Source organism: Lepisma saccharinum, chromosome 8 (genome assembly GCF_977018435.1).
Source record: "Lepisma saccharinum chromosome 8, izLepSacc3.1, whole genome shotgun sequence".
NCBI classification, from domain to species: domain Eukaryota; kingdom Metazoa; phylum Arthropoda; class Insecta; order Zygentoma; family Lepismatidae; genus Lepisma; species Lepisma saccharinum.
Genome location: NC_139236.1, coordinates 70644046 through 70670970, shown reverse-complemented (window position 1 = coordinate 70670970; position 26925 = coordinate 70644046). Strand labels below are relative to the sequence as shown.

General features: G+C 37.0%; 1 protein-coding gene across 5 annotated transcripts; it reads left to right on the top strand.

Moving 5' to 3' along the window:
- The first annotated feature begins 165 nt into the window (after window positions 1-165).
- On the top strand, window positions 166-26523 carry trbd (ubiquitin thioesterase trabid). Of its 5 annotated transcripts, none has more exons than XR_014442008.1 (9): window positions 166-403; window positions 1321-2676; window positions 8290-8489; window positions 11441-11711; window positions 13545-13789; window positions 15888-16129; window positions 20103-20275; window positions 23458-23497; window positions 24641-24702. XR_014442008.1 is itself a non-coding variant. In XM_083126872.1 (9 exons), exons 2-8 carry the CDS (start codon window positions 1595-1597, stop codon window positions 23477-23479), a joined length of 2211 nt encoding a protein of 736 aa, XP_082982998.1. In that variant the 5' UTR covers window positions 166-403; window positions 1321-1594; the 3' UTR covers window positions 23480-23497; window positions 24641-26523. The 5 variants fall into 5 exon arrangements, 4 of the variants coding, with proteins under 4 accessions (XP_082982998.1, XP_082982997.1, XP_082983000.1 ...); XM_083126872.1 differs by having other exon boundaries at window positions 20103-20251; window positions 24641-26523; XM_083126871.1 differs by lacking the exon at window positions 23458-23497 and having other exon boundaries at window positions 20103-20251; window positions 24641-26523.
- The last annotated feature ends 402 nt before the right edge of the window (window positions 26524-26925 follow it).

Genomic DNA, 26925 nt, shown 5'->3' with positions numbered 1-26925 from the left:
TGTTTCAGCCTGTTGCAGCACAGGAAATGGTGTTACATTTAATTTTTTATTTATTGATGTTGTTGATGATCTATTGGATAATCTCGAAAAGATCGTTTTCCCAAGAGTCGAATGAGATGGTAACATTCGAATTTATCTCGAATCTTTTCTCGAAAGATGGCAGCAAAGTATTTGTGACGTAATGAAACTTCGGTGGTCTCTGGTGGGTGAAGTGGGTTACAAGATAAAAACAATGAAGTATTTAGGCTGAAATCTTCATAAAGATCTGGTGTGCAACAAATGAAAAATTTTGATCCTATTAGCAGATAATCCGCACATGATAGTCAAAGAAAAGGTGTTATAGTGACGATGTGGTATAATTGTGAAAGTTAAAATCGACTGGGGCTCAACTCTGTGCGACCAGGTAGGTAGAGAGATCATTTATGTTGACCTATGTTTATGGTATAGTTAAACTTCATAGTAAATGGTTGTGTACTTTTATTATGTTGCTGGTTATAATGCCAAGATTAATAATTTTTTTTAAAAAAAAAAAGTGTAAATATGTCCATGTTACGCTTCGAAGAACAGGGTTTCGAATCAAGGTCAGGAAATCCGCTGTGTGATCTTTGTTGTGTACATCGTAAATAACTTCCCAGGCCTAGGTTATTATTGACGAATCAACAATTTCGTGTAATGTTATATTTTACGTGCAGGTCAAATTGCCAAGGATATTGATTTCTGAATATTGTGTAGGATCTTCTGAGCGATCATCCATACCTGTGTTCCTTACTTTTATGGCAGAAATGTTGTGTAAAGTAACAACTTCCTAGTAAAATGAGGTTCCCTTTCTAACAAATTAGTTATTAATGTGAAACCTCAATTTGCTACAGGGAGTGACTTTTTTATTTCCCAGAGTATTACAAGAGTACTATCAACTCCTTTCCCAAGGCACTATATGTTCAACACATTTTTACATGTTTTTCTGCAGTTGGAAAATTCTCTCCTATTTGGCCTTGCACTAGATAACATGAAAAATCAACCCAAACAAAGAACTGCAAAAATGAAAGTACATGATTAAAGACACTTCTTTTCTACATTCACAGGAACAATTGAACTTTGAAAGTAATTAATTTCAATCAGTATCCTCTTATGTATGTCTGACAGTTTGAATTGTTTGTGTATAAATTCTCACGGTTTTCCTTTAAAACTTCATATATGGAATTTTGAGAGTCAAAAAGTCAACTTTTATCCTGAAAAATTCACCTGTGAATAGATGGTGTACTATTTTGTTCGTTTTCATAGATAATGTTCTGTTATAATCTATTTTGTGTATTGTTTTAGGTGAGCCTTATGCGAATGAAATACTCAACACATCCCAATCAGTCAGTACTGGACGTGTGATGTGTAACAGATGAGAAGTTTTGACAAATGTTTGTGCAAATTCAGATGTCCCCCAGGATTATAATCTCTTATTGAAGATTCTGGCTGATTTAGTCCAATTTGAGAACTCTTAGGCAAGAATTCTGCAAGATGAGGAACTTATGATAATTGTATGACTTAAAGCAGCCCTTGTAGGCATTTAAATCTGTATAAGAATAATACTGTGTATGTGTGAATGAATGCATGTTCATATTTATTTAATAGACATTGTAAGGAGTTGACACAAGGTGACAGACTGGGGGCAAATCTATTTATAAGATTTGTTTCTTTCATAATTATGAGTTGTGAAACCAGAAAATGGACCTGTGAATATTGTACATATGAAAATTGGCCATCATCACTGAAATGCACCATGTGTAGGGCTCCGAGACCACCACAGATCATTGCAGAGGCAATGTGCAATCAAGATATCTACAAGCTGCAGGATGATAGTACTACAGCTCTTGTTAGCACTTCGGAAAAGTCAAGTGTTCCTTCCCAGAATGCTTCCCATAGTTCCAAAGATTCAGGAAATCCAACTGGAAAGTGGTCTTGTAATTTATGTACATATGTGAACTGGCCCCAAAGTACCCATTGCACCGAGTGTTTAACACCAAAGTTGCGCTCCTCCCCTGTAACAACAAATAACCTGCATGAACAGTTGCAACCCTTGCACATAAATGTTCCCGAGGGAAGTGCCTCTTCCCTCGCAGGTGCAAGGACAGGATCACCCAATTCACCAGAGTATGTGAAGGAGAACAAGGAAGTGGAGAACGACAGGAGTAAATCACAGTTGCTCGTGCGGAAATGGTGCTGTAGCGTGTGTACGTACGAGAACTGGCCAAAATCCACCAAGTGCATAATGTGCGGTACCTCCAGAGGGAACCGGGTGTTTGACAGGCTGCAAGACAACTCCCCCGACAAAGATAGCAATGCCCAGGGCCACACTTCCAATCAATGTGACGAAAACCGACGTAGTACAAGCCAACGCAACAATAGATCTTATGCTAGCACAGAGCACATAGAATCTCCTACAGAAGCAGCAAATAACTATGAGCACGAGCGGAGAGTCCGGCAGCTTCGTCAGCGGATGCGGGAGGCTGATTGGCAGTGGATCAATGCTTGTCTTGCTGTCGTCGATGGGGACCCGAATCCAGTGGAAGCCTACCTGTCATCAGGAGGCGATCCTGCCAGGCAGTTGACCCAAAGTGAAGTTAATCTCCTCAACAGGCCCTCAGCATTTGATGTGGGTCATACACTGGTTCATTTAGCTATAAGGTAAGTGGTTTCTTTATTGTCAAATAGAATAATTGTTAGGGACATTTTTAGCTCACTCGATTGATTGTTGATATTTAAGGGTCATGGAAAAACGTCTTTTTTCATTTTGTACAAGGAATAGTACGACATTGTTAACCATATATTTAAGATTTGTTGTATTCACTTAACCTTTTGCCGCCCAAGGCCTTTTTCACATGTAAGCCTCTCTGTCCCAAGCCGATTTTGAGCAAAATGCAGAGTTTCAATTAAATGAGTGTAGATCGGAGGCTAATTGCCCTAGAGAGATGAGTGATATACCGTTGTACGCAGAATGAACCAGAGATTCAGACTATATGAAATTTTTGCAAATTCGGCGTATATGTGGCGGGGGGGGAGAGGGCTAACTCTCAAAATTCCAAAATTTCGGGGGAAAAAAATTGTTCCCCCACCCTCCCCTCAAGCAAAAAGTACATGACAGTGTCGACATGCACATGGAAATGATCGCTAACATGTAAGGAACACAAAAATATTTGCATTATTATCATATGACCAATGTAACTTGAGTGGTACCCCCAAAAGGAATGGTCGCCACGCCACTGATTCAGGCTTCAAAATGCAGAGTTACATTGAAATGACTATAGCTCAGAAACTAAATGCCCTAGAGATATGAACGATATACCGTTGTACGCAGAATGAATCACAGATTCAGACTATATATAATTTATGCACATTCGGCGTACATATGGAGGGGGAAAGTGGGGAAATCCCCTCAAGAATACTTTTCTTTAAAAAAAATGGTGTTTCTCCCAGCCCCCCGAAAAAATTCAAAATTTATGCAAATTTGGCATATATATGGTGGGGGAAGGGAGAAAACCCCCAAAAATTATTTTAAAAAATTGTCACCACCCAAAAAATGTCCTTGCACTTGGGCACAAAACGACACCTACGCACAACATTCACAGACGAAGAGCTACAAAAGCTACAACGTAGTGAAAAATGAGCGCCAATTCTTGCAGCTGCTTGAAATTCTATTTTTAGACAATGCTGGGTAACCCCTGTTGCCACTTGTGGACACTTGTGCTAAAAAAAAAAATTTCAGCGCGCTTCGAAATTCCATTCTCACAAAGCAGATTCAACAACCTGTCTTCCCCCTCCCCCTCCCCCACCCCCTGCTTGCGCCCTCATGGAAAACTTTCATTTTGACATCGGATACTGATAAACAAGCTTCCTTCGAATGCACTTAGCAGGAGGGAGTGAAAAACATTGCTTTAGAACAACAAAGCCGGTCTTCCCTTGTCGGCAAAAATTTGACGTTGAAAAGAGCCGCAAAAGAGAAGTACCTTTTTCCGCCTTTTCCCCTCCATTTTCATGAAGACAAAAGAAAATGCAAAAAACCATTTCTGTTAAATACATGTGTTATGAACAATATAAAAAAATAAAATCGGAGTTCTAGCCAAAAATAGAAAAGTTATAACGTAAAAACTACGACCTTGACACAGGGTCTCGATCAAGATGCTTGGGACAGTGAGGGTTACATTTGGGTATCTCGTTCGAGATGCTTGGGTGGCAAAAGGTTGAGAGATCGTGTGCTTTTTCATAATTGCATTTGATTTTCGCTTAGTGTTAATTTCTCTCTTATCAAGACTGCTGTTATTAGTAGTAGTAGTACCCATGCAACTTTTAACAATTATGCTTCTAGTGTTATGCATAGCAACTTTTAATTAAAAGTTGTGCAATTTTTACTTGTAAAATAATAAACTCTCTTCTACAGGGACAACAAATTTACTAATATTGTGTGTTTTATACAGTGTACATTGATACACGTATTTTTCACTCTTTGTGCACACGATTAGAAGCTTCTTCATATTCATTAATAGATCCCGGAAGTTTGGCAAAATGCCTCTTTTTATCTACTGCATATATTGATAAAATTTTTCCGGATATACGTTTCTTATGTTGTTTCGAATGTTTTGGAAGCCTTTTCACTTTGCCTATTTGGGGCCCCACTGCCTATTTTTAATTATAATGCCTTTTTCAATGAAATTTGACATTTTTTTAAAAAAAAGTGTATATAAATTATTTTTCTCCCAAAAAACGTTGTTGGCATTTATTTTTCTTCCCTTTATTATGTGAATAATTTTCACCTTATTTAAGTAATATTGAACTCATGCATGTTTCAACATTGCTGAAGGAGAAAAATGTGAGAAAAAAGTATATCATGCTGAGTCAGGATATTGCCTTTCGGTTAACATTTCTTGTGCATGATTGACTGCTGAAGTGGACAGGTTGATTTCGAACACAAAGAAAATAGTACTGAAATCTCCCTCTCGAATCCGAAAATTTCAGCAAGTTGCGATTGAGCTTAGTTTACCTCAGCAACCAGTCTTGACGAGATAGGAAACCTGGATATCAGCAGCTATATATTATGCTAACAACCTTCAAAAAATCAGTGAGGTGATCGATGCTCTTCCAGAAAATGAAGCGGCTTCAATTTGTGAAGTGAAAAAACTCCTGTGCTATTCAAGTTTACTTTTGCACATTATGGTGCATTGCCAGAGACAATTACAATTATAGCATCCATGAAAATCTTTGAGGAAGCTATGCAGCAGATGATGGAAGTGCCAGGAGAAAAGGGGTCAGCTGTTGCGGGAAAGTGCTAACGGGTAGTGAGTGCAAATGAGGACTTGAAACAATTGAAAACAATTTGTGATATTCTAAAAGGTGAAAATGCTGTTACCACAATGAGTCCAGCTACATTAGCTTGTTATATGTATGCTCCAATAACTTCTGTCGAAGTAGACAGATCATTTTCTATTATGAAAAACATTCTCTGACAGACGACTATCAATGAATGTTGAGAACTTAAAAAGCACCTTGTTGTTCTGTGCAATCAAGACGGAGAAAATTGAAATGCTCTTCCCAATTTAGATTTTAACATTTTGCCAGAAATTATAGATAAAAGTAAGCGACTTCTAAATGTGCCTTTTTTTTTCATTTTTGGTGCATATTTACCACATTATAAATGCCTTTTTGCCTGCCTATTTTAACGAAAATAAATGCCTGAACTTCCGGGCTCTATTCATTAATAAGAATGACTTATTATTAAGATAGAAAAATTATGACTTACTGCAATTCAATCATGTAGGCTTGGTTGAATAAACAGTTGAGTCGAATTTTTCCATCAGACACATTTTCCCCCTCAAAAATACCTACAAATATGTCCACATAGAATATGTCGAAAATTAATGCTACTGCTTTTTATATAAAATTGTCAACATGAAGAAATTGACAAAGGAAACAAGATAATGGCTTTCTTGTATGTTTATTGGTTAATAATTGAATGATGTACATTAATCGCTTCAGACTTATGACCAGTCTCAATGCTATTATGATAAGGGCTCTCAAAAATTGACTAGGTTCTGAAGATGTGGCAAAATAATTGCTGCTAGCAGTATTTTGAACACGCGAGGCTTTAATCTTGTAGCAGCTATTTTTTGTTTAGCTACTACATCACATTGACATGTTTAAAAATGGGGATATTAAAACAAACAATAAACTTTCAGTTAACAAGTCAGTTAAAGAATTATATTCTTAACACATTGAATCCCAGAGTATTTAAATTGGCAATAACTCAAATTTTCAACAATGTGAAACAATTTATTTTTCGTCTTACTATACTACATGTGTTATACATCAAAATAAAGGCAATTTCTTTGCCTACACGATAAAAAAGAAACAATTAAAATCTGTGTATTCTGGCATGTGCTAGAGATGTTGAACATAATCCTCGTTTTTCATATAATGAAAAAGTCCGTACTTCTAATACTTTACATATCTACCCTTATTATGATACAACTTGATATATTCTGGCATGCAAAGACCAATGTTGCATTGAGTCAGAGCACTGCACATCAAGCCTTGATCGCTTCCTTGAGCTCGAAGCTACTGGTTGCGTTTCTACACTTTCTGCTTGGTCTGGTATATCATCAACAATGGCCACATGACGTGGGATTGGAGATGAGGTGACTGGTTGGGCCAAATCCAATCCATTTTCCGAATCTGAATTTTCTCCAAAATCTGCATTGAAAGAAAATAAAAACACCTCTATGCATTGAACGTGTAGGTCATAAGGTAAAGCTAATCTCTATGCTGAAATGCAGGCAGTGTGCAAGTAAATAAATAAGTGTTCCATTCCTTTCGATATTTCAAGTAAACACATTGGTGAAGTGCATGGGCGCCCATAGAAGTTTTCTCAAGGGGGGGGGGCTCTTTAAGATTCCATATGTAGGGTGTACTGAAATTGATCCTGTCATCAACATAAAAAGTAATGTTAGCATACTAAATTCCATTAGCCAGGAAGGGGAGCTCGAGGCCCCCTTATGGGTGCCCATGGTCAAGTGTGCGTATGTGTGTGTGTGTTTGTGAGTGATGATAAAGCACTAATAATATAGGCCTAGTACTGCAATCAATGAAATGAAATATTACAAAGAAAATAAAAAATGCGTACCTGTTGATTCGGCTATAAAATCAGGATCGTCATCTAAGAACTCCAACTTGCCCTCTGATCCAGAATCTATATATGACTCTTTTACTGTCAACTCTTCTAAAGCTTCAGCAATATCGCTTGCACTAAGTCCTCTCGGCATTTTGTCTATTTTTCTTCAAAAGCGGTTCCAACTTCACAAAGACTTGCAGCAAGACACTTCTTTGTATCACGTTACGTGCCAGTTTCCTGTGTTTTTGTGCTTTCCATTCAATGACAAGATGGTTCAGAATTTCACCACCAGGGTACAGCACAATGCAGAGGCATACCAAAAGAACTCCCAGGAACATTCTGCACGTGAATGGCCCAGCATCGTAACTCCAAACATTCAAGTGATATTGCCTGTACTATGCGCATCCAGGGAACACTTGCCTGGGGTCCTGGGTTCGAATCCCGGCCAGGGCATGGATGTAACTATTTCTGATTATAATTCCTCTCGTATATGCTGAAGTGGGTAGGTTAGATGAGTCAGCTTTGAGGCTCTTAAAATTGTAATTATGTTGCTACATGCTTGCAGTGTTAAGTTTTTATTAGTTTAGGATTGTTGGTTTTGATGCCTTGGTATTTTCCCTCCTTTTACTGCATTTACATATGTTTTCAATGGCAAACCGATGCAGATAAGTTTTTCCAAACTTCATACTTACTTCAACTCATTGGCAGTATTATAAACATTGTCCTCATCCCCTTGGACAATTTGTAAAATTCTTTATGCAATCGGAATCCTGGTCTTTGTGACCATACTGAATGGGCCCTGTGATTAGGATACTTAAGTACCACTGATGTAGGGTGTTAAGAATAGTCGAGTAACTTGTTCCTAAATAGAAGAAAATGAAAAGATTTAATGGGTTTGTTTTCCCAATATGACTAATGTTTTTTAAGGCTACACACAGAAAGAAGCAGGTGTCACTGATATATGGTGTTAAGAATAGTCAAATATATGCATGCAATAATGAATTTGATTTCCAAAATTTGTCAGTTCTTATATTGTTTTCATTTGAACTTGTAAAAATTTCACATTGGTAGATTAATAGGGAAAATTATGAATATCAGTGTTCATCATCTTTTTAACTTGTAACAATTCTTTAATCCAGATTCCACCGTGAAGATATGTTGGCCACCCTGTTGTCACAAATAGAAGGCAGTGGGTCGGGAGTGAAGAGAGTCCCCTCCTACGTAGCCCCAGATCTGGCAGCTGACATTCGGAGGCACATGGCATCTACTGTTAGGCAGAGGAAAGGAACCTTCCCTTGCTACTTTGTAACTGAGCTTACTACATTTGCTCTTCCGGCAGGTTAGTTATAGTTGTTATTGTGTTTAAGATACAGTTTAAGCATCAGTTCTCACCCAGGGATTGGGATTAAGGCGATCCCCAAACTACTAGGAAGTTAACTACCGAGCAGGACATCAGGTCAAATAAAATTAAATATGTTATAATATAAATGTCCAAAAACTTTAATCTACGAACACGCGCGTACATACTTATTCGTACTGAATAAAAATATAATTTGTTGGGTCCTGCACGCTCATAGGCAGTGATAAGCAACTTATTTATCACGACAGAATCCACGCACCGCCTTCACTGTTAATAGCACGATTTCAACTGCTACCTCAGGCGCGAGGCACAGCTTAACAGATTCTTTCTGTCAATGCTTCAAACTCATACCATAAAAATAACACAAGAAATGCTGATAATGTATATGTCAGATTAATGTTAAATAGCGATAGGTTGTGGTTGGCAACAATTGAGATTTCCAACGTGGAACTTTTGACGTCACCATATACACGAAGCGTCATTCCCCACTCCTAAAATAAACAGCCAATAGGAAAATACTATATTATTGAAAGCGAGAGAGAGAATTGCTTTGCTATAATGTTATAATATTAAACTAGAACAGCAAATAACGAAGAGATTTTATAACGTAATTCACATTTGCCCTTGCACATAAAATGATTAAATAAAGATTTGGTTATAACAAAGACTAAATTACTTTGATCTTGTCTATTGTTGAGAAATGTCGGTATTAGATAGAAATGTATTTAACATGTGTTTAAACAACAACATTGCAACTATAAAGTATAATTATTAGCCTATAAAATCTGAATTAATGTTGCACAAATACGTGAGTAATATAATAACGTAAGAAAACATAAATATATGCATGAATTATGAAAACAGTTAAGTATAAATAATTTAATTCAAGTTATTAACTTAAAAGCATATGAATAAGATACATTCCATAATATAACTGAAATTTGCCTAACATGCCAGTTACAGAAATATATTTTGAAGATATATTCAGCATTATTTTGGTCTGTTAATGCTTTCAGTGAAAATGAGCCAGAATCAAAATTTAAAACATATTGGTTCAGTGTTACTGCCATTTTCTTCATTGTTAACACACAAGTACACCATTAATACACAATTATATTAAATAAAACAAACCAATTCAGATAGGAAATCTGATGTACAGTGGACTCTTTTTACTTTGAACTCCAAGGGAGAATAAAAGAAAATTGAATGAACAAAAGCATACATTATTAAAGAAAATTTTAAAAAAACTACTGTACTACGGTATAAACAAAATTAATGAACATTCTTTGGATCTTACTGTAAAAATTGCCTTATTTTGAGCATGGTGTTATAGTGCAAGCAAAAAGCAATTCCTCTCACAATTGTAATTAAGTTACTATACGGTGTACGCTTTTAAAAGGAACATGAGTTCAGCCAGTACTATTGCGCTCTTGCAAAACTAACTGCTAACGGAAGGGGAAAGAAGAATTTGTTGTTTCAAATAACTCAACAATAAACAACAACTCAACTGTCAACACAGTGGTAACAAAACAGACAGAATGAAAATGAAAGGATGTGTTGAGACGTGTTGTTTCCCGTGTTTCTGCGAGAAACGATAACTCTGGCTGTAGGTGACTGAAATTTATGAGACTTGGACAGTCAGGTTCAAAATGTCTTGTCCCCATCTTATGATGGACTTTAAAGTGGCGAGTTTTCAAGAAAAATACAGGACACTGCATTTAACTTGCATGCTGCAGTTTCCTAACTGTACAACGTTGCACTCCTGCCATTGGCTGGTCACAAAGAACACGCTCTGCATTGCCGTGCCCGATATCGCTTCTAAAACTGTACGCCCTATAGTAAATGGAAAACACATTTAAGTAAGTACAGTAGTATCAACACAGAATTACATACATGAGTAACAACATTAGCTACCTGTTCTCACAGAAGTTTTTGATATTTGTTAATCTAGTATAGTCATTATGAACAAATACCCTGACTAATCACAACTGACAACTGAGGGCAGATAGGAAGACCCTTTCAAATCATTGGCTAGTTGCGGTTCAAGAATGAACATCTGCACACAAAAGGTGTGGGCAGTCTCATGTTATTGAAGAGAGGCTGGAGGCTGCATATCAGCAAATGGAAACTTTCTGTTCCTATCCGTGTGATTGTCTCTGGATAGCTGCCTTCAAATTATACAAATAAAAGGTTTGAAATGTTGATTACATATAAATTTTTAACATTGCTATCAATAGAAATTGCAAGGGGAATAAACTTCTGTTTGAATTACCGAATAACTTAAATTATCAAAGTTCGAAAATATATAAATATATATAGATATGATAATGCACATTGCAACATGCCATGAAGGTATGTGAGGGTGTGCGGAGATGTAATATGCACCATTCTCTGGCTGCCTTTGCAGCAGGTACTTTTTATTTCATTATTAATTAACAACAATTGATTCCTAAGTACTCCGTTTCATTTCACATATATTTTATTTGCAACGAAAAGTGCAGTTTACAAACACATTTAATTCCCACAACCCTTGTGGTAATTCTTGATAGCAAGTATCTTCTCCATCTCATTAGGACCAAATTTTGATTTGATCCATTTATAATACAAAAATGAAAGTTTCCTAGCATTTATATTCAGAATGTTGGAAATAACATCGAATATTTGTTAAAAAATCTTATTGGAACCTTTAAATTTGACATCAGAACAGTGTACTAAGAATTATTAGTGAAAACTTTAAAATGTATAAATTTCCTGTTTTGTAACATCACTAAGTACTACTAGATTTTTCTAGTTTTTCTGCATGTGTTTCTAATTGTACTACAAGACATTTGGATAGAGATGTTTCCGTATGCAACAAATAAAATTAATTTGTTCACTTCTGATTTTTACTCATTAACTTTGCTAAATGATCCTTTTTTTTGCACTTTCAGAAGTTGAAGATCTGAACCCTACAGTACAAGAACAATTATTTGAGGAGCTATTGGATAAAGATGCACAGCAGCAGCTGGAGTGTGAACCTCCAGTCCTAAACTGGTCCCTGGAACTGACAGTGAGATTGGGATCGAGACTGTATGCTCTGTGGAATCGCTCAGCCGGAGACTGTTTGTTGGACTCTGCAATGCAGGCCACTTGGGGTGTCTTCGACAGGGACAACACACTAAGAAGAGCATTGGCTGATAGTTTGCATCAGGGTAGCCATGTGTGAGTTTTAATGTCTTCTTTTACATTGAATTCTTATAGAGACAATAAGTACTGACTTTAGAATTATTAGAAAGTTTATTTCATTTTTTACTGACATTGAACAAACTTTGTGAGCAAACTCTCACTCTACAATAATTTTAGTAAAGCACAAGGCCAGTGTGAGTTACAGCCTGAAGGCCAAAATTCCTGAAAACTTTCCCAGTTCTTCATGGTGGCATTCCACAAAGCGATGTTTACATTTTTTTATTTATTATAATTTTTTTTCTCATCTGGTTTTCATAACTTTTCATGAATTTTAAGGTCATGCTGAATCTTGGAAATATCTATAAAATACTTTGGTTTTCTTCCCCTGAAGAATCTCCCAGAGTTTTTAAATTCTAAACTGATCCTGGAATATTAAGAATAGTGCTCATGTGAATTGCATGTTCTGTGTCATTGCCCAGAACGCTAATTTTATATCTCAAATATATACACAACAGTGAATAGAATCCTTGTTCAATCTCTCCAGAATGGTCTAGTAGGAGTTCTAAGCAGATATAAGTTAAAAGAATTTACAATGTCAGTGTCATTAATGCAATACTTTTAATAATGTACGAGGGTCATCCAGAAAATAAAGACAGTTTGGTTATACAAAATGAAAGACACAATATTTATTGGAAAAAAACAATTCTGTTACATACCTGAAGCTTCCTTCTCTTCTCTACATAATCACCTACATTTAAACATTTGTTGTATCTGGGCACGAGCTTCAGAATTCCCATGTTTATACTCTTCTGCCACCAGTTCATTAAGCCAGGTGGTCACTGCATTCAAACAAAAGACTGCTCATGCATTTCCGCCAAAAGGTACTACGATCAATGCAAATCGTTATTGTGAGACTCTTAAGAAAACTACGGTGAGCCATCCAAAACAGGAGGCGAGGAATGCTTTTTGGAGGAATTGTGCTTCTGCACGACAATCCTCCCCCCCCCCCCACACACACAAACACACTGCTGGTGCAACTCTAGAATTGCTGGATCAATTCAGATGTTACATTTTTAATCATCCACCCTATAGTCCAGACCTTGCTCCTAGCGATTTCCACCTTTTCCCTAAGCTGAAAGAGTTTCTTGGCGTGGCGGTAAACATTTTGGAAGTGGTGAAGAGTTGGAGAATGCAGTGACCACCTGGCTTAATGAACTGGCGGCAGAAGAGTATAAACATGGGAATTCTGAAGCTCGTGCCCAGATACGACAAATGTTTAAATGTAGGAGGTGATTATGTAGAGAAGTGAAGGAAGCTTCAGGTATGTAACAGAATTGTTTTTTCCAATAAATATTGTGTTTTTCATTTTGTATAACCAATCAAGTCTTTATTTTCTGGATGACCCTCGTAGTTAGGTTTTTTATGCAACTCTAGTAATCTGGTTGTTTTATTGTAGAGATGGGAATGATTAATCTGTACTGTATCAATCAACTGATATAGTCATATCAGTTTATCGGTAAAATTACCCATAGTATTTTCCGTGCAATATTCTGCCATGTTGTTAGAATTTTCTGTGGGAACGCACATATAATCCTCTTTCCCTAATAACTGCCTCAATATGCAGCTTCTTTTGCATTGCAGTCTTTTGGTTACGTACATTTATTAAAAAGGTCAATAAACCATTCACGTTCTTCATGAACTATTTGGAATGTTATATCAGATCTGTAAACTATTGGTAAATGTCATATCGGTACTTTATCAGTTTCGGTAAAATTTCCATATCGTTCCATCCCTATTTTATTGAATTCATATTTGATTTTCTATCAAAACACTATTATGAAGAAGCTTATCCTTACTTTTATTGTTCAGGTTTTATCCTCGGTGGAAAGAATATGAGGCCACCCAAGCCCAGATGCTGGAGTTCAGTCTGGAGGAGGAGCAGTGGGAAGAGGACTGGGCAGGTCTCCTGTCCCTTGCCAGCCAACCGGGATCTAGTTTGGAGCAGCTGCACGTCTTTGCCCTTGCTCATATTCTGCGGAGGCCAATTATAGTGTATGGCGTTAAGTACGTGAAGAGCTTTAGAGGGGAGGCTTTGGGGTATGCCAGGTTTGAAGGTAAATATCTGTGCTTATCGTGGTTTCTGTTGTGGGGTTGCTATTAAGGGATGTGTGGAAATTTAATTTGCATTAAGAGCTTCTTGAAAGTATTTTTCCATATTTTTTTATGTTTGTACTGAAGTGTAACTTATAAATTGTACCAAAGTCGATATGTTCGAGCGCATACATTTCTCTCCATCATCAGGGAATATAGTAATAGAGACCTGTGTTGGGTTAAATATAGGGCAATTATTGTGCAGAATTTGGGTTCTGTCTTCTTATTGGCTGCAGCATTGTTTTTATGGAGGAGTGAATTCCAGTCGTGACTGAGCTGGAGTCCCATGCCCATGTTGAGATTGGTGGTTTTCCGTGATATGGCTATGGCTTCTTTTACTCGTCTCTCCCAGTACCTGGCACATTTGGCTATTATGTTTATGTCAGAAAAGAAAACCCTGTGTCCCTCTGTGATGCTGTGTTCTGCAAGTCCTGACTTTTCAGTTTGGAATAATCTGAGCAGTGGGAAGTGGGCCGATTCTTCACCACCCGGACCAGCCAAACATGGGGATGTGGTGCCTCCACCACACAGCCCCCCTGCTAGCAGCAACACAGGAGAACGCCCCACTACAACAGTTTTACCTTTTATTGGGCACACCTCTGGGAAATTTAGTAGAATTCTCGCAAGACACGGAGTGAAGACCATCCATTGACCACCACTCAAGACCAAGGCTATTCTCCACTCAGTCAAGGATAACCTGGAGCTACGGATTCCAGGAGTATACCGTATTCCTTGCGAGTGTGGGACACCATACATAGGCCAAACAGGACACACGATTGAACAACGATGCAATGAACATCAGCTCAACATCAGATTATTCCAACCTGAAAAGTCAGGACTTGCAGAACACAGCATCACAGAGGGACACAGGGTTTTCTTTTGCGACATAAACATAATAGCCAAATGTGCCAGGTACTGGGACCGACGAGTAAAAGAAGCCATAGCCATATCACGGGAAAGCACCAATCTCAACAGGGACGTGAGACTCCAGCTCAGTCACGCCTGGTATTCGCTCCTCCGTAAAAACAATGACAAAAGACAGAACCCAAATTCTGCACAATAATTGTCCTATATTTAACCCCACACTGGTCTTGTATTTCTATATTCCCTGATGATGAGAGCAATGTATGCACTCAAAACGTTGGAAGTTAACTCCAATCTAACCTGGTTGGTAACCCAAGAACACCTGTTCGAATCACGTCGCCAGGAAAGCTACAATTCCTATCAATAAATAAGTTAAATTTAAACTTTTATTGGTAATTTTTGGCACATTTGGCTCTAAACACACAATTTGATTGTTTGTCTTCTTCATCTGAGATAACAAGGATGCTAAGGGGACTACCCGATGGTGCAGTGGTAGCGTTGTCGCCTTGTAATCAAGGGATCCTGGGTTTGATACCTGGTGGAGCACATGGTGGTTCGGATCCCACATTAATCTGTAGGTCGAGATTAGCCTTACTGTTCATAAAGTGGACTTAAAACACCAACTCAACTCAACAAGCATGCTAAGTCTAACCTTGAACTGGGTTTCATATTTCTTTTGTTTTCTCTTCTAATTTTTCCTTTTCTTTTCCATAGATGATGCCTTGTGTAATATTTAATTTTCTTATACAAATAATCAAAGTTGGGAATAAAATATGTGTCAAATATGCCAATACAAGTAAAAGTAACAATCACTTATTTGTCCATACAGGCTTATTTAATTAGCCATGGATAAAAATGATTTTTTTTATCAGTAGCTAATGCTATAATGTTGCATAAAGTTACTGTTATCAAGGGATCAGTTCACTTGCTTTATTTTGAAGTGTATATTGAACCAACCCAAAGTAAAGGTTAAAGTTGATTCAAACTTTGTAGTGAAAGGGATACTTTTTCTTAGTTACTTTTTGTTATGAGGATTCTTGAAGGACCCTTGCAAGCACGTTCCAGTGGTTTCTAAAATCCCAAATGACTTGCATTGTTTTCAAAACCTTTGACATTTACTCCCTTACATCCCATAATTTCCATTGCGGTGTTTACGAAACTAGTAGATTTTTATGGCCTTAATTGTATTGTTTTCAGGCGTCTACTTACCACTGCTGTGGGAGCCTAGTTTCTGCTGGAAAACACCGCTTGCCCTGGGCTACACCCGAGGCCATTTTTCGGCACTTGTTTCTATGGAGCCTTACGCCTCAGTACAATATGGGCTTGGAGCTAGTGCGGGGGCCAATTTGGCCGACACAGATGATCTTCAGGTTACATTTTTGCCTTTGATGACCCATGATGGGAAGATGCTTCCTGTCCATTTTCTTACACAAACTGAGGTTAGTATCTGCTTTATTGTTATTAATAGGGATGGACATTATCGGAAATTTGATATTGCGATATATCATGACGATACGATATTTTTTCTACGATATATATCGCCAAATATCATGACGATATATCACTGACACAATATATATTGCTAAAATATCATGACGATATATCGCCGACACAATATACCGGGTGTTGCATAAATAATTGAGGGGTTACAAAAATTTACTGGAAGTTAAGTATTGAACTTATGTTAATAGAACCAGTGCAGAATGAACGAGGAACTCATTTTTTTTACACCTACAAATGTTCAATGTGTGCACCATGGGTGACATGGCACACATCGACATGATAGTCTAGTTCTTGCTCACATCAACATGGACCTGTCGATAGTGTCTATCACTGCGATGATTTGCTCTCTTAGGGCTGCAATATCACGTGGCGTTGGTGAGAGTAATACCCACAAAAACAAGTCACACATTGTAATGTCCAGTGATCTTGGGGACCAAAACATTGCACAAAACACTGTGAGTCATGTGCGTGGATTGAGTTTCTCCTAACGACAGGGATATGAACTCTCAGCTTAACAAAACATCCCTGAACAAACTGTTTGCTTTACTCGATCATTCAGCACTGGTTTCATTAACGTAAGTTCAATAGTATACTTGCTATAAATTTTTGTAACCCCTCAATTATTTATGAAACACCTGGTATATCACCAAAATATCGAGACAATATATTGTCTAGTTGATATCACCTGGAAGATATTTTTTCAATATCGCGATATATTGTCTGGATGATATATCACCCAACACTAGTTATTAAAAAGTTCAAGATGGCAGTATTGAAGTTTTCTAAAATTATTCTTTGAAGAAACACCTTACTATTCATTTACCTCATAAAGGAATGTTCTCTTCTCTCTCTTTCAGGCAAGTAGAATTATATAAGTTTATATCTCGTTTTTCAGCTACATTTGCCAATATTGTGTGTATCACAAGTAGAGCAATGATATATGTAACAGTTAATCTTAAATTTTCAAACTATCCCCGCTGGACCCCATGTCTGAGTGGTTAGCACATCGCACAGTGACACCAGGAATCCCGGGTTCGAATCCTGCTCGGGCATGTTTGTTTGTAAATGTCCATTCATCAATTTCATCACTCATCCCCATCTTCGCAAATTAGCCAAGAGGCACAAAGTGCGAACTAAAATAAAACAAATCAATCAATCAAACAAACTATCCCCATGTCAATGTGAAGAAATATCAGACAAAATTTAGTGAGTCAGCTTTCATGGTGCAGTAGTCAGCATGGTGTGCTCCCAGGAGGTCCCAGGTTCAAACCACACCAAACATTTGTTGATTGATTGATTTGGTGTATTTTCAATCATCTTTCTGCCACTTTTGGCTAGTTGCAAAGATAAGGATGAGTGATGTGATGAAACTGATGGACACTCCCAGAGAACACCCATTTGATTTAAACCCGGAATCCCTGACATTGTAGTACTCTGTGCTAACCACAGTGCCACATTTGTACATCATTGTGTTTATCCCATCCTTCAGTTCATCATTCATCTTCATTGTCATGATTAACACAGGAAGATGGAAAGTGACATAAATTGAAGCATTTACTTCATTTATCTTTTCACTGGTTGGAATACCACAGTTATTATCAGAGGAAATGTTCTCAAGATTAGGTATCAAGTTGTGCTCTCCACAAAGTATTTAAACTTCAAAATTTGACTGTTGTATGCATCTTAATTTATATTGTTTTCTTCCACTACCATGCCAGAGTCAAAGACTTGAACCTGCCACCTTTGATGTGCATTGTTACTGAGGCAGTTAATCTTGAATTATGCTTAAATTCTGCCTTATAACTATAGTGGAACCACAAGCAAAGAAACCTGCACAGACCCACAACTCCTGTGCATCATACTCCCACATGGAGGGGAGGGGGAGAGTGGACCATGCTTCCTTATGGCCCGAGCTGAATGGAGGAAGGGAAAGCTGGACAGCGACTTTTCGTCCAAGATTTTTTTCCTTGTGGTTGCTATATAGTCGTAATTGCCTTAGGAAGCAGATATCTTGAATTTGATGCTTGAATAGTATATGGGTGATTCTACAATTAGGGGTCACTTTTAACTTGATTTTTTTTTTGTGATCGAAAAATTGTGATTTTTTTTTATACTAGATGTGTAATACTTTGATGCTATTTAGGCAGCAGAAGTAAATTTCACAATCTTTTTTTTTTTAATTATTGAAAATTTCATGGTCGATGCTAATGGCATTTTGTTCATGGTAAGGACAAAACAGCCATCTTTGATTTTTCTCTTTAGGATGTTGGATTGAATTACCCCCTGCTTTGGGTTTCTAATTTTATTATTAACCTGCTGAATTATACTTAGTCCATGCTAGTGAAAACAAATTCATGTACTGACCTAGGTTTGAGAAGAAAAGTATTTGTAATCCAAACACTCAAACGAGATTCCTCCAAAGCACATGGTCACTCACTGTAGCTTGAAATAATGTTATCATACTATTACTCTTAGGGAAAAATAATATCCCTGCCTTCCAAAACTTCCACAACGACGGCAACGGTGTCTGGATGTTCAGGGGAAATACTTTGAAAAACTGACATAGTTTGGTGCTTCTATGTATGTATATTTCCTGTCTAGAAATAAAAGTCCTGGTCAACCTTGAACGACCCTTGTACAATGGAACCCCAAAATTACATTTCCTGAATTTTATATTACCCCACATACATTCAATCGTGTTGGTTCCAATGTATTAAAATGTCAAAGTTTTACCCAATTTTACATTTTCCCATATTTTAAGTTTTTTTTACTAGGTTTCTCAAAAAAACAGTAAATTGAGTTTCATTTTCAGAGGTAAAAAAAACCATTGTGGTCACTTAGCTACAAACATAAGTTAACAAGCTTCATGAACCATTCATGTTTCTCAAAGAAAATTTGCAATATAATTTTGGATTGAGAGAATATCAGTTATTAGTAAATTTTATGTATCAGTACTAATTGGTATCAACAAATATTGTATGTTCCCTAACATATATATATATGATATGAATTTTTTTTTCTTTTGTAGCTTATCCTAACCACCCAAAAGCACCATTTTTACTCAAACCCAGTAAGGAAAAGAAACATACCAAACGAATCTCACCAAAACCAAGACAGAATTACAAACACATCTAGAATTCTTAACTTACCCACTTCTAAGAAGAATAGTACCCACTTCTAATAAACTATTCTTCTGTCACCTTCTTCTTTCATAACCTCACTATCCTGACAAATTCCAGGATTAACCTCTCCTAGAGTTTCCAGAATAGTCAATATTGATGCTCTCTCAATATACATCCCCCCCCCCCCCCTACCTCAAGACACACATCCCTTGTATCTGACACTACTATCACACTTCATACTTAAGCCAAAGTCCAAACTCTTAACCCTCTCACTTGAATAACTTGTTCTCCCTGCCTTCATTACCTTTAATCAAATATTCTTCAATCTTCCTTCACACACTTACAAATAAACAAAACCACACATATAAACTCACCAAACAACGTGAGAACATGTCCACACAACGTCACATTTACCCACTCAACTCCTAACACTATCTCAGTCAAACAGACATACTGAAACACACACTACACACCCAAAAAAAAAATTATCATAATAACAAACTTTGCAAACCGGGCTTGTTCTGGATTACCGATCAACCCCGGTACAAGATCATGGCGATTACATTGTAATTTGCTGGACTGTATCTGTGTGTATTCTTTGAACCAAACAGTCACGATGAAATGAAAACTGGGGAACAAATATTCTGTTGAAAAGACGTTCTGGTCTTCTTAGGTACCAGAACATAAGTGCATGCCCTCGAATGTATCTGAGTGGAGGGGTCATCTTCTTGGGGTTTCCCCCCTTTTCGTCTCTTGTTTCGCTTCACTGTCCCATTTTTCATTTCAGATTGGCAGAGAAGAAGCAATCCTCAGGCAGTGGATGGATGTGTGTATAACGGAAGGGGGGATCATGGTAGCACAACAGCGCTTAGTTAAACGACCACTTCTAGTAGCACAAATGGTCGAAGAGTGGCTTAATCATTATCGCAGACTTGCGTGAGTAGAATCTTACGTCTCCAGGTATTGAATACGGGTCAGTTTGTTTGTATTTCATAAATTAGCAAGTACACTGCATGCTCCCAAAGTATTAGAAAACATCAAATGTTGAGCACGAAGTATTAAGCTATTTGCATCTTTGAATTTTCAGATACTCTACGTACAGGGTGTTTCACTAAGTAGTCCCACCTAAAGAATCTTCATATTTGTCAGCACACTGATTGTAGAAAGAGGACATGTGGTTCATAGTATACCATGGTGCTCACAAGAAATGCTGAGAATGCCCTCCTGCACATCATACACAGTCAAAACGTGATGCTCCATAATATCAAAAGATATCTGTAGCATTCCCTCATCAGTAATCTGGATTGATTCACATATGTAGCTTTCTAAGTCATTTAATGTGTGCGACTTAATCACAACTTTTCAGGTATTTCCATAAGAAAATAATAGTTGGTGCCAAACTCTGATGAATGATGTTCGAAAGACTCTGTGAATCACATGTTCATTGCACAAGGCAGAAATAGCACCCACTGGCCATCATTCATAATGAGTCATCATCTTATCACTCATTATTAATATCACTTGTGAAGAAAAATTCACGTTTCTGTGTAGAGAGGGGGTTAATATAGGTGGTTCTTTAGAGGAGGGACACTGTGTATTTTGTTTGTTTATCATCATAAATAGCACATCATACTACAAACTATGAATGATTGTTTCCCAAAGTGCTATTTCAGGCATGCCTTACAGGATTTTGTGCAAGTGCTAAGATGCTTGCTTTTCATTTTTTAAATTTTAATTTTAGTTCTTTGTGTAGTGACTACTATGCCAATCGATAGCTTCTAGGTTTCTTAGCCACGACTAATTTCAAGCTGTAGTTTGGCTTAGTTGTGCCTTTTTATAACTCCACTGTATCGGAAAATGTCAATATTCAGGTTTCTCACTGATTTGGAAAATCTGGAGAAGTCTGCAATCAACTTATTAGTGAAGGAGACTAGAACAAATCACAGAATTTTGTAAATCTATTCAAAATCCTCAGGAAAGGCAGTGAAATTTAGGTGGTTTTTGTACTTGCTATGATTTGAGACTGAATTATTTTTTTTTTCATGCATGTGTGCATGTAACATTTTGTCATTTCTCTTCATTTAAAAGCTAACGCTTGTATATTAGCATGATAAAGCATCACAGAATGGTCTGGAATTTCATTTTTAAAATATATATGTAGAGGCCAGGATTTTTTTCCCCTCCCAAAATGAGTGAACCATGCTATTAGTAGTTTGTCACAGGATGTTGCTATTTGTGGTGAGAAATTATAAATTGTAGGTTCTGATTCTCAATTGACACATAAAATTGTAAAGAGAGGAAAATTGAGGTCTGTAATGCAGATTTATAACCTTTATAACCTGCTGGGTCTGATGGTCATATGGGAAACCCAAATTTGATTTCCATTTTTTGTGATCTCAAGTGTAAATTTTCCAATCAGCTCTGGGGCTCATCTAGCCTCTCACTATCTGGGAGGTAATGGCAGCCAGAGCACATTATAAAAGACACATGTCACTGTTTAAGTGTGGTTTAGCAAGTTCTTCCTTCCTCCTCTCTCTCTCTCTTTCTCTCTCTCTCTCTCTCTCTCTCTCTCTCTCTCTCTCTCTCTCTCTCTCTCTCTCTCTCTGTCTCTCTCCCTCCCCTCCCCTCACTCACTCACTTACTTACTTACTTTGTGTCTCTCCCTCCAAGGGAAATCCCTGGAAGGAGGGAGAAGAAGAAGGTGCCTACAGGGGGTGGGGCAAGTGAAATAGAGAGGAGGAGGAGGAGATATTGGTATTTCTCCGTTTTCTTTTTCTCTTTCTTTCTATGGAAGGAAAGAGGGAGATAGAAGAAGAGATGTCCGAAAGAACCTGTTAAACCACACATAAGTAGTGACTTGTGTTTTATTTAATAGTTGCAAGCATTGGTTATGCGAACATTTAAGAAAATATACTGTTGATCACATCACCTACACTATGGCCAAGGTTGAGAATGTGTGGTGCCCTATGATCCCCCCCCCTCCCCTCCCTTGTGTGCCTTCATGATGCAATGCACTACTTTATGTCCACACCTAATAAGGACAGTGTTTGAAAATTTGAGAACACAAAATAGTCAGGTATGAGTTTGGTATTTTGTAACTGATAATATGGGGTGTGGAATTCATAGCAACTACTTTTTCTTCCCAAACGAAAAAATCCATCTTCGAATGGTGCCAGCAACATACTGGCAGCTTTGATTGCTCACTAAAATGCAACCACTGCCCATATAGTGGTAGTATTCACAAGCACATCCAAAGGGCTTTCACACATGTATTCTAACATTGTTGTTCTTTCAGGAAAAATAGTTGTCATGAGTTCCATAATGACCCATGTTTGTGTGTGTATGTGTGTGTGTTCTTAATGTTGTGAAATTTTTGCATGAAAATGTTTTTGAATCCAGAATTCCTCAAGTACTCCTCGCATTAATTGAAGGGTCAGGGAAAGAAACGAGTAAGTGGTGTCATCTCCTGCCATGTTGATGATGTGCTCGACTTTACAACAGCCGGACCCTGTGGCTAAGTGGTTAGCACATCGTGCTGCGACGCAAAGGGTACTGGATTTGAATCCCGCTCGGGCTTGGTTTGGTTGTTTGTGAGTGTCCATTCATCAATTTCATCACTCATCCCAATCATCGCAAATTAGCCAAAAGGCACAAAACACGAAGTAAAAATAAACTAAATCAATCAATCGACTTTACATGTTTTCTTTCTTTTCATACATTTGACACCTATATTCATCAAAGCATATGTTTTTGTACCTTTTCATTTGTATGTCCAGTAATGTTTTGCAATGAAAATTTCATTTTTCTGGAGTGTGACAAGCATTGACTTATGTTTTTCCTCCGACCCTTCAATTTTACATGGAAAATATGGTCTAATCTGTGCATGCTCAAGTTTGCACGGAGCACATACTGGGATGCTAGGCATACCTTAAATATATTTTACATATTTTATCTCGTCCATAAGATATGTGAAAGTTTAGTCCTATCAGTTGTCAGCAGATATAGGCATGTGAGTTTATTGGTGAAATTGCCTTTAATTTTACAAATCCAGTGTGTGTCATAAATATCAAATTCCAAAGGTATAATTCATGTATCATGGTTTTGTAAAGTAATTGTCTAAATATTGAGTTTCTTTTTCTAAGGCAATGCCCGCTAAGGGGGTGAGATGCAGCTTCACATAAGGTGCGCATTTATTTCCTTATCTCAAAATGCACATGAGTATTAGAAAAAATATAATAGTGAGTTCTAGATTATAGATTACTCCTCACGTAAGTGGATCTTATTAAGATAGATAAAAAGTATTAAAATATTAATAAATGTGTTCAGACTCCCATGTATTTCGTACGGAGAATGGCTCTTCAGCTTGAAGTTTTCACTAATCAGTGATGATGAATATGGCTACACGGACCGTTTGCTAAGATTTATTTATGAATATAGATATGCGTATTTTGATTTTGATGGAAACCCAAAATGTGAAATAACCTGTTTTAATGTTCATTTATCATGGTTTTGAAAGGTGTGAGGTATGTTTTCCTACCATGTTTTGTCGCAAAATTATGCAAAATAAACTCTAAAATGCGAAATTTAGATTTTATGTAAATATTTGTATGTAAACTGTAATGTACATCTAAGGGAAGTTTCAGACTAAGGTGACCAAATTTTTAAAACAACAAAATGGAACTTTTTTCATATTTTCCTCAAGGGAAAATGGGACCAAACGGGACTTCAAAATATTCACATTTTAATATAAAAACTGTTTCATCATGAATACTTATGTTTGAAAACTTAATAAATAAATACTGTTCCTTTGTGGATCTTCTTCAGTACATCCTTATTTTCCAATAACATCTTGTAAAAGTTTACACAAGTTCATAGCGATAGTAGCAAAGGTGTATTACTGCAATAATTCTATGCTGATAAGTCACTATTGCAAAAAAAGGACATTTTTGGATCCAGTTTTAAGTTCATCAAATATCGGGACAGAGACTCAAAGAAAGGGACTTTTCCAGCTGGTCACCGCATTTGAGACTGATGTGACAAACATCTCTTGTGAACTTTCAAAAGTATATGCAAATTTTCATACTGGAGTGGCAAAAGCTGCGTATGTCACTCAGACTGGGTCCTTTTCTCAATAGTATCATCCATTGTGTCACCTCGGTGTCGTGGTCATTCATGTGCAGTTTGTGATCTTATCACGTATGGCTTGTCACATTGGCTTGAAACTCCCATGCTGCATGTACCTTGTTATTTTGGTCTGAAAACTCCCAATGTATTTAGAGATCCACTCGTGTAAAAGGTACTTAATTTGAATGTTGTCACCCACAGGCAGATGGCTGTAGCTCCGTTCAGCAAAACTGCACCAGTACAAGACTACTCTAGTGAGGGTGATTCAGAAGACGAGTGACATCAGTGCCCTGAACAATAGAAGCAGAAGAATTGGGTGCATCAGAACATTTAACTTTTGTAGTGAGATGCCATAGGCTTGGTGAATATGTACTATATAATTGTGTAAGAATTTTTGATTATTTTTTCTCTCCTATCTAATTTCTACAAAGGAACCTCATAGATTGTAATAATAAAGTGACTCCCCTTTTTACAGTAGAATTACAATTTCTTTGTGTTGGTTAGGTGTAATTTTCTTTTCTCTAGACATAATATTCATAGAATGAAAAATAATGAGAAAAAATAATAGACCGGATAATGGCAAGGCTAAATTTATATTAAAAAATAGCTGGTGTGTTTGTCAAGTACAAATCACTTTATATTACTGTTGCATTACAGTGTTTTATGTATCTTCCAAAACACAGTTTTCCACCACAGGTAATATTTGTGTGTTTAAACCTGTTCATGTCTGTGGATTTAAGAGTTTAAAGGTATGGATCTTTTTTTTTCTCCAAGAATTGTGATGGATAGTTACAAAAAGGTTGAGCATTATAAAAATATATGGGCATATTAATTGCTTTCTGAAAATAACATGTAATATGACACAATATCTAATGCCTCACAGTACCGAGGAAAACTTACTGCTGATTTTATACTCAACAGTTGACGTACAAATGAGATTTTTTCTTTTTACATAAGCATGGTGCTTTCCGTACCACATGCATATATACATGGTTGTGTTTAATTTTCTGTTGCATGGCTTTAGAGGAGCACAGTACTTTTACTGTTCCGTGCATATTTTGAGAATATGCAGATACTTACCATTCAGTGATATCTTAAGTATTGTTGTCACTGAAGTCACTGACCCAGCCACCTGTCCGTCCTGTTGGGATTTTTCCCCCCTTCCAGTGTGATTATGAATTTATTTATTAATTTTTCCCCTCCCCATTGATTTTGATTACTAGTCACTACCTACCCTTTGCTCATTTCAATTCTTCACTGGTAATGTTTAAAAAGAAGATATAACTATATATATGTTTAAAAATGATTTGTTTATCTTTTTTTTAAAGCCAAAATAGTGTATTTTTTGTAGCTGTGATTTTTTTTTACATGTACTGTATGTGCTTTTTGTATGTGAGGGTGTGCATGAATTGTGAACTTGGAGGTAATTTTTTTATTATATTCATGGCACAAACATGGTTAAAAATTCATTTCTGTGTATAAAATAACTGCATTTCTCTGAGACTTGTGGAATAGTGAATTAATTGCCTATCAATTTCAGTGAGTCTCTGCCACTTTTTAATATTTGGCAATTTATTTTGGGCCAATTACAGATCACATATTTTTATTGGATGAATAAACATCATGAAAGGTGCTACTGACTGCCAGTAAGTGGCCACAGGCATTACAAATGAAATGTGCTGATCTAACCAATGCAGTTCTTTGCTTATAATTGTGGCTCACTACCAGTGGAAGTTTGAGAGCCAATTCCATTCCTTTCTTTTTATTATGTTTTTTTTAATCTGTCCTAGGAATCATGACATCCTGCTGAAAACAAGGCAGTCATGGAAACTCAAGGTCTCTTCTGGTTCAGTTGCACAGTCACATTCCACTGTTCTGCAAATTGGCTTTATTCAGAGGATCCCAGCGGCATACCACTCTCATTTGTGGCATTATGCCCAAACGATCCCCTTAATCTGTGAAATGTAGTCTCCAGTTCTCTTCCTCTGATACCTTATAGAATAATAGCGAAGGGAAAAATTGCAATTTCTATTTTCTTGTATTTTTTAAAAATAGTCCACTTTATGCTCAGACAAGGCTAATCAGGACTAAACCTACAGTTTAAAGTGAGATCCGATCTTTGATATGATGTAATTGCTCCCCTTGATTAAGTAAAACTCTGAAATAACATTTTGTAATATATGCTTTCAAGCAAGAAAAGAGTGTTCTGTAACGTGTTCTCAAAATATGGTAAATGTGAATGGTTGGAAAGACACACAGAAATTGATAGACAGTTAATATATTTTGTCCAAAAGAAACACAGAACTGTTGTTATTCTATTCAAAGAAGTGATTTATTTTGTTCTTCCTTCAAAACGAAACCAGTGTGCAGAATGATTTTTGTTAACTGTTGTGTGTCTGTGTGTGTATGTGTACGCATGTCTTTCTACAATGAAGAATTTTAGCCATGTTGAATTTTACGTGCAGATCACAATTTCTTATCTTTTT

Bases quoted from the DNA above. Each gene is read 5' to 3' on its own strand.
- trbd (XM_083126871.1), top strand. From the start codon at position 1,595: ATGAATGCATGTTCATATTTATTTAATAGACATTGTAAGGAGTTGACA. The intron at 13,790-15,887 runs GTAAATATCTGT...TATTGTTTTCAG, and splicing joins GGGGTATGCCAGGTTTGAAG to GCGTCTACTTACCACTGCTG. The intron at 20,252-24,640 runs GTGAGTAGAATC...TGTCACCCACAG, and splicing joins AATCATTATCGCAGACTTGC to GCAGATGGCTGTAGCTCCGT.